Raw genomic sequence first — 8,469 nt, forward strand, 5'->3', positions numbered from 1 at the left:
CCAATCTCTTAGGGATCCCTTATGGCTAGATTCCCGTTACCGGGTTCGATTTCAAAAATACTAAATTCGTAATATTAAACATTCATGAAGATACAAGTGTCTTACATCATTTAAAAGCTTAACTTCTTGTTAATCCAGCTGCTTTGTCAGATTTCAAAAAGGCTTTACGGTGAAAGCATACCATGCGATTATCTGAGGACAGCGCCCCGCATACAAAAGCATTAAATACATTTTCCAACCAAGCAGATGCATCACGGTAGTCAGAAATAGCGATAAAATAAATTGCTTACCTTTGAAGATCTTAATCTTTTTGCATTCCCAAAGTTTCCAGTTACACAATGAACGGTTGTTTTGTTCTTCTTTATATTCCCAAAATGTCCATTTATTTGGCGCATTTGATTCAGAAATACACCCGTTTCAACTCGCCCAACATGCCTACAAAGGATCTAATCAGTTACCTGTAAACTAGGTTCAAACATTTCAAACAACGTTTCTAATCCAACCTCAGGTACCCTAATATGTAAATAATCAATCAAATTTAAGACGGAATAAACTCTTTTCAATACCGGAGAAAAACAACGAGAAGCGCGCTCTCATTCACACACACCAAAACACTAGAGTCCTCCTGAGTGACACTTAGAAAGAATACGAAAACATCTTCATTTTTCAAAACAAAAACATTGAACAAATTCTAAAGACTGTTGACATCTAGTGGAAGCCATAGGATCTGCAATCTGGGTACTAATAATTAGGCTTTCCCATAGAAAACCATTGACATGTCCAATCCATCCAATGCTTGGATTGTCCTCAGGGCTTCGCCTGCCAAATCAGTTATGTTATACTCACAGACATTATTTTAACAGTTTTAGAAACTGTAGAGTGTTTTCTATCCAATACTACCATGCATATGCATATCCTAGCTTCTGGGCCTGAGTAACAGGCAGTTTACTTTGGGCACCTCAGTCATCCAAACTTCCGAATACTGCCACCTAGCCTTAAGAAGTTTTAACAAGCACTGCGTTTTCTTTTGAATTGCGTACAGGTTCAGTTGTGTAGCAAGCAATAATATTGCTGTTTTAACTAGGTGCATCTGTGTACTCACACAAAGTGCTGCTTATGTGGATGTCATTTTTTTCTTTTTGGGAACATACTGAAAAGTAACTTGACACCCTATTGATGGGTTTTGACTTACAAATGCGAAAATATGAAATATACTTATTCATGTCACAAAAGGAGAGAGGGGAATGTATAAAATGTACATTCGGTCAGGATATGTTATTATTAACCATCAGGGATCCTATGGGAGGAGTAGAGATACAAGTCTGGTCCAAGTCAACATGACAGTCTTGAGTTGGGGAGGAGTGAGGAATTTAGGCAGAGGTCAGGTTAGATGAAGTGAGGAAGAACACATATCACTAATCTTCCGGAAAGCAACAGAGGCGAATTGGCTGCTCAGATGTGCAAGGAGGGGCTCAATATAGGAGAAAGGGTTAAATACAAGTGCCTGTGTTAATATGTTCTTTGTCTTATGCAACTGTATGACCCAGTGGGTGAATACATTTGGTTTGAGCTTGATTAAGAATCCATGAGTTATTGACTCTGTTAATTTAGAACCTATCAGTATTGTTCAGTCAGTGCAAATTCATATTATAATGACAAGAAGACATTCGCAAGGAGAGAGGGGGGAATGTACTGAATTAATACATAAGGTAAGGTCTGTAATATTAGCTAACGTTAAATTCCTTTGCTCTGGATGGTCGAAAAGCAAAGTGTCTGTCTGGTGTGCTAGCTAGCTAACTTTTTCTTAGCAAGGCAATTTTATCAGCTACAGTTTGTGTTGTGAGTTGCAGGGCTAATCTTGGTCAAGGCTAGCTAGCTAGCAGATGTTATCTTTTGAGCTGAAATCTGATTGCAAGCAAGCAAGCCAAATTGACTGTATGGAGTAGCTAACGTTAGATGCCCATTATAAAATATCAGATCTCAATAATTATTGGAGAAGTGTTTAACATAACCAGCTGACTTAGGCTACCAGATCCTTATATATATATTTGCAATTTCTCGCAATTTCTTCATTTCTCAGAACTAGAATAGACTGATGAGTTTCAGAAGAAAGGTCTTTGTTTCTAGCCATTTTGAGCCTGTAATCAAACCCACAAATGCTTTTGCTCCAGATATTCAAACTTGGATTAGCTAACACAATGTACCATTGGAACACAGGAATGTTGGTTGCTGATAATGGGCCTCTGTATGCCTATGTAGATATTCCATTAATAAATCTGCCGCTTATAGCTACCATAGTAATTTACAACATTAACAATGTCTACACTCGGGCCTCCCGGGTGGCGCAGTGGTTAAGGGCGCTGTACTGCAGCGCCAGCTGTGCCATCAGAGTCCCTGGGTTTGCACCCAGGCTCTGTCGTAACCGGCCACGACCGGGAGGTCCGTGGGGCGACGCACAATTGGCCTAGCGTCGTCCGGGTTAGGGAGGGATTGGTCGGTAGGGATCTCCTTGTCTCATCGCGCGACTCCTGTGGCGGGCCGGGCGCAGTGCGCGCTAGCCAAGGTTGCCAGGTGCACGGTGTAGCCTCCGACACATTGGTGCGGCTGGCTTCCGCAGAAGCAGTACGGCTGGTTGGATTGTGTATCGGAGGACACATGACATTCAGCCTTCGTCTCTCCCGAGCCCGTACGGGAGTTGTAGCAATGAGACAAGATAGTAGCTACTACAACAATTGGATACCACGAAATTGGGGAGAAAAAGGGGTAAAAAAAAACACAAAAAAACAAAAAAACAATGTATTTCTGATCAATAGGATATTATTTTAATGGACAAAAAAAATGTGCTTTTCTTTCAAGACCAAGACCCCAAACTTTAAATATTTCTATATATAGATTCATAAGCATTACAGGTTGTAATGTCTGACAGAAATACGGGGACAATTCTACCTTTTTTTTCAAAATTAGTGGTGTTTGAAATTGTTGATAAAATTCTGAACATGATTATTTAGTTGCAGGAGTAGGGACAAAGGGCCAACATTATAATTATATGACAATATTTTATGTTTAAAATAATTCTATTACACAATTTCTGATAAATCACATGCCTTACTTTAATTTTCCTGTATATGTAAACTCACGACTTGGCTTCTACTGACATTAATTGTAATTAGACTGGTTTGGATTTTTCCCTGAACAATATGGCTGACATTTTCACTTCAATCTGGAACATTAATGGTTTATGACATAGTCCCTCTAGTAATTGAATAGAATCTCTATGGCAGAAACAGACTTGCACTCAGGCTAGTAAAGAGTCAGCTGGAAACTTGAAACAACATTGGCCATGTTCATAAGGTTACAGTGCTGTCTTGTGGCTAAGTACAGATATTGCACTTCTTTGACATAAATAATTGTAATACAGGTGGTTGTGTATCCTTTGTTCTCCATTTAGGCTAGGTGGGTGTTGTATGATCTTTCCCTTTGTTTGAGTGTCATGCCAGAGGTGAGACTTGTGGCAGGTCAGTTCTTCTCTCTGATTGGCCCTCAGCTGGGATGAGCTCCATCAATCGGCTCTGGAGAAGAGTATACACTCCTCTGATAAGGAATATCATGACCATGGCAGCAAAGTAACTGGCATAGACCAAGAACTGCCGGAGGAAGGAGATGAGAGGAATACTCTTATTAGGCTACATTACAAAATTATTCTAACACAGTAACTACCAGTGTAACTAACAACATGTTGTTATTACTATGTTATTACTATGTTATAAGCTAAAAAGTACAAGTATTTACAAAATACCTACCACTTTTTCTGATGTTTCAGTATGTTCTTGCAAACTGTAACTGTCAGTAATTGCTTGTAAGATTATTTCATTTCAGTGAGGTGAGTACTTGTGTCACAGTGGTGTGGCGCAGTGGTTAAGGGCGCTTTACTGCAGCAGCAGCTGTGCCACCAGAGACCCTGGGTTCGTGCCCAGGCTCTGTCGTAACCGGCCGCGACCGGGAGGTCTGCACAATTGCCTTGCGTCGTCCGGGTTAGGGAGGGCTTGGCCGGTAGGGAAATCCTTGTCTCATCGCGCACCAGCGACTCCTGTGGCATGCCGGGCGCAGTGCGTGCTAACCAAGGTTGCCAGGTGCACGGTGTTTCCTCCGACACATTGGTGCGGCTGGCTTCCGGGTTGGATGCGCGCTGTGCGGCTTGGTTGGGTTGTGTATCGGAGGATGCATGACTTTCAACCTTCGTCTCTCCCAAGCCCGTACGGGAGTTGTAGCGATGAGACAAGATAGTCTCTAAACAATTGGATACCATGAAATTGGGGAGAAAAAAGGGGTAAAAATAAAATGTAAATATATATATATTTTTCTCTCTCTGCTGTACCTGTGAGGTAATGGTGAGTTGCAGGCTCTTGGTGTTGACTACAATGGCTGTGAGAAGACTCTGCAGGGCCATGCCCACAAAGCTGTTTACACCAAACACCAGGGCATAGCGCTCCCTGCTCAAGCTTTGGGCTATCTGGAACCTGACAGAGACACACAATGGGAATCATTAGACATAGAGTCACCTCAATCAGGATTCTACTTTGTACAGTAAAATAATGATTGATTGATTGACTGCCCAGTCCCTAAACTTGATATTTCCTATGGTTGAAATATCTCTTACGTGCAGATGGTGATGAGCGCCATGTAGATGGTTTTGAAGAGTCCGTAGCAGCCGTAGCATATCCAGATGCTGTTGGTCAGGTCCATCAGGTAAAGAACTCCAGCAGTCAGAGCAGTAAACACACCCAGGACCAGCTCTCCCCACACTGACCAGTCCAGAGACACATGACCCACAGCTATGGAGGCTGCCGCCCCTGGAACACAGGTAGATACAATCTCACTAATCTGGTAGAACTGAGGTGAATGCGGTAAAAGAAGTCCTTAACCAAATACACCACTGATCATGTTTCTTTTGCGCTATAGAGTAGTCCATACATAAACTGTAAGTCAGAATTGTAACAATGAAAGAGACAAGACCAAGTAAGGAAAGGACCCTGTATTATCTCCATATCACTGTGATGCTAACGCAATATAGGCTACTATAGCTAGCTTGGGCTTGTTTTAATCCACTTAACGCCTATATTCATTGGCCCATCCCGCCTTGGCAGATCAATAATAGCTGGTTTATAAGCACTGCTGACCGCTCTCTGTATTAGAGATGTATTTAATCAATTTCTGGGCCTGAGGAGAGTATAGTTTCACCTGATGGAATTCATCTCATTCTGAAGAAGGAGAGGAGGGGAGGAAGAGAGGAAACGGAGAGGAGGATAAAGAGGGGGAGGAGAAGGAGAAGGAGAGGCCTTCCATCTGAAGAGGGTTATGAGATAGACCTGCTAATAGCTTAGCGTTGTCTTTAATCCCTCCATGAGAGTCAGACAATTACATACATTGAAATGAAATAAGCGGGGACACATTCCTGGTAATTTGTATTACGGAGCGAGCCTTTGATCCTGGCAGGAGGTTTTAGAGACAAGATGGATGGAGAGAACAGAACCCTTTGACCTTTCTATGAACTGTGTGTTGTTTGGAGTGGATGAGTTTATTCTGATAACACTGTTTTTTTATGGAATATAACTCCAACGTTTGTAGAACTCATATGTTAAGAGGATAAGGGTTTTTGATAGCCGGAATATATTACATGTTCATGCAAAACAGTCTTGGTTCATGCTTTTCACCAATCTGTTTCCAATAACATTCCTAGTGCCAAGTTCATTGTCATATAGCTGTAATTGAGGGAGAAGTTTGGAACTCTCTTTCTTATTGGAGTATCAACTAATTTACTGCATGGTGATGTCACCATGGAAGGCCAAAACTCCATCCCACCAAAATTTCAGGCAGTCTTTTCAAACAGATTTTAGACTAAAAGGGCATTATCACCATTTTCACAATTTAACAGTATTATTCCAACCCCATAGTGTGGAAATATAAAAAAAAACACAGGAAAATCAAATTTTTGACTCAAACATCGGCAAATGTGAATTTACTTAGTCAAACACATAGAAACTGTGATAAAAATGTCAACCGGAAGAAAGTATAAAGTGGAGACATGAAGCAGGATGTAATTAAACACAGTAACTGCCTGTGGTTTCCAGGGATATAAGGGAACGTTTCAGAGCTAAAAAGCCAAAGGAAAGCCGGTCTGTGACGAGTTCCAGCTGGTCTGAGCCATCTGGAGACAATAGACAGAACAGGTTTTTAGCCAGTGTAATTAATGCTGTGCATTGGGTAAAATCTGCCTAAAAGGCCAGCATCCCGGAGTCGACTCTTCACTGTTGACTTTGAGACTGGTGTTTTGCGGGTACTATTTACTGAAGCTGCCAGTTGAGGACTTATAAGGCTTTGTTTCTCAAACTAGACACTCTAATGTGCTCGTCCTCTTGATCAGTTGTGCACCGAGGCCTCCCACTCCTCTTTCTATTCTGGTTAGTGCCAGTTTGCGCTGTTCAGTGAAGGGAGTAGTTCACAGCGTTGTACGAGATCTTCAGTTTCCTGGCAATTTCTCATATGGGATTGCCTTCATTTGTCAGAACAAGAATAGACTAACGAGTTTCAGAGGAACGTTCTTTGTTTCTGGCCATTTTGAGCCTGTAATCAAACCCTCAAATGCTGAAGCTCCAGATACCCAACTAGTCTGAAGTCGGACAGTTTTATTGCTTCTTTAATCAGAACAACAGTTTTCAGCTGTGCTGACATAATTGCAAAATGGTTTTCTAATGATCAATTAGTCTTTTAAAATTATAAACTTGGATTAGCTAACACAACCTGCCATTGGAACACAGGAGTGATGGTTGCTGATAATGGAGTATGTAGATATTCCATAAAAAAATCTGCCCTTTCAAGCTACAATAGTCGTTTACAACATTAACACAGTCTATGCTGTATTTCAATAGACAAAACATTTGCTTTTCTTTCAAAAACAAGGACATTTCTAAGTGACCCCAAAATTTTGAACAGTAGAGTATGTGTAGTTCTGGATCTCCTTAAAAGCTTGTATAAAGTGTAATAGTTGATGATACACAGTCCTCTTGAAGTTCAATGTTAAATAACATTTGTTAGGAGAGTGAAAGTGGAGATAATATGTGGTTTAACTCCAGTGCGTTACCAAGTGTCATGTGACGAGTGTGTTATAGTGAATCGTTATGTTACCTGAGAGTGTGGCGACAGCCTCCACCCCTCCATTGTATTCTGTGAAGTTGTATTGGGGCTGTTTGGATGCCCAGAGGAGCTGCACATAGCCTGTGATCTGGTGGTAGCCGCAATTCCCCATGGCTGACCACACACAGAAGAACAGCACGGCCACAGAGGAGTAACACTCTTTACAATCCACCGCTAACCTCTTCAGAGCTCTCATTTTCCCCCTCCCGGTCCTCCTCCCCTTCCTCAGCCACCACACAACCCAGGATACACATGAACTGGACACAACCTCCTCGAATGGGCCGTTATCATTCTGAGTCCCCCCCAGGACCAGGCTTCTCTGGGGCATGGGCAGGAGGAGGGCAGCCAACAGAGCCACACAGAGGGATCCCAGGGTAATGATATTGAGCCAGTAGATGGAAACCCCTCCCAGGGACACCAAGAGTTGACCCAACATGGCTCCCGCTGTGTAGCCCAGTAGCACAGCCCCTCTGGCATAGCTAGTCACTCTCTGGTAATACTGGGGGTGGACAACACTGTAGATATAGGAATAGTAAGCCACGTCTGCTGCGGTGCCCATACTGTAAATGAAGAGGGCGCACTGAGTCAACACCACACCAGAGCTGAAGATGAACAGCAGAAATGCCAAAATATAGTTGAGTGCCTGGAGGACGATGACAGGCTTGTACCTCAGGATATCTGTCACCAAGAAGACTGGGATGAGTAGGAAGAGGTTGGAATACGCACATACTGGGAACACTTGCCTTGTAACCTGTGGAAAGATCAGGAAAATGTCAGGATATGTCATACAACAATAAATTAACATAAAAGCATTTGCCATTATTATAAAATATAATTTGTGATATGAGTTCTCTAGCTAAATCAATAAATGAATAAACGGTTGATGTGCCATACCTGCTTGGTGGTGAGGTTCTTGTATGGCCCGGTGAGGTAGTCCGTGAGGAAAGGCTCAGAGGGCCTCATCATTGAGCAGAAGCCATAGATACAGAGCAGCACTGTGGGGCCCACCCAGCCTCTGCCGTGAGGCCCACACTCCCTGCTCCAGTCCCAGCAGAACCCCATCGTCTCTTTGTTGTTCCACAGGGACGTCTCTCCACGGCTGGGCTGAGCTCAGTCTAATTCAGCCTGTTTAATCTGCAGTGATATGGGGGTGGAGATAAACCCAAGGTGAGATTGACTGTAAAGTCACCTGGCTGTTCCCATTGTTGTTGTTCCCCCTGAGGTTTGAAGAGGGGGAGCTACCCAGACAGGGAACGTTAAGATGAAAAATACGGGGGT

The 8,469-nt window shown here is 42.6% G+C and overlaps 1 protein-coding gene across 1 annotated transcript; it reads right to left on the bottom strand.

Annotated features, from left to right (window-relative positions):
* Nucleotides 1-4,653: 4,653 nt before the first annotated feature.
* LOC110523006 (thiamine transporter 2-like) lies at nucleotides 4,654-8,253 on the bottom strand. Its single transcript, XM_021601424.2, has 3 exons — nucleotides 8,086-8,253; nucleotides 7,183-7,942; nucleotides 4,654-4,850 (listed from the first exon to the last, which is right to left on the bottom strand). Exons 1-3 carry the CDS (start codon nucleotides 8,251-8,253, stop codon nucleotides 4,654-4,656), a joined length of 1,125 nt encoding a protein of 374 aa, XP_021457099.2.
* Nucleotides 8,254-8,469: the final 216 nt, after the last annotated feature.

Source organism: Oncorhynchus mykiss, chromosome 5 (genome assembly GCF_013265735.2).
Source record: "Oncorhynchus mykiss isolate Arlee chromosome 5, USDA_OmykA_1.1, whole genome shotgun sequence".
Classification (NCBI taxonomy): domain Eukaryota; kingdom Metazoa; phylum Chordata; class Actinopteri; order Salmoniformes; family Salmonidae; genus Oncorhynchus; species Oncorhynchus mykiss.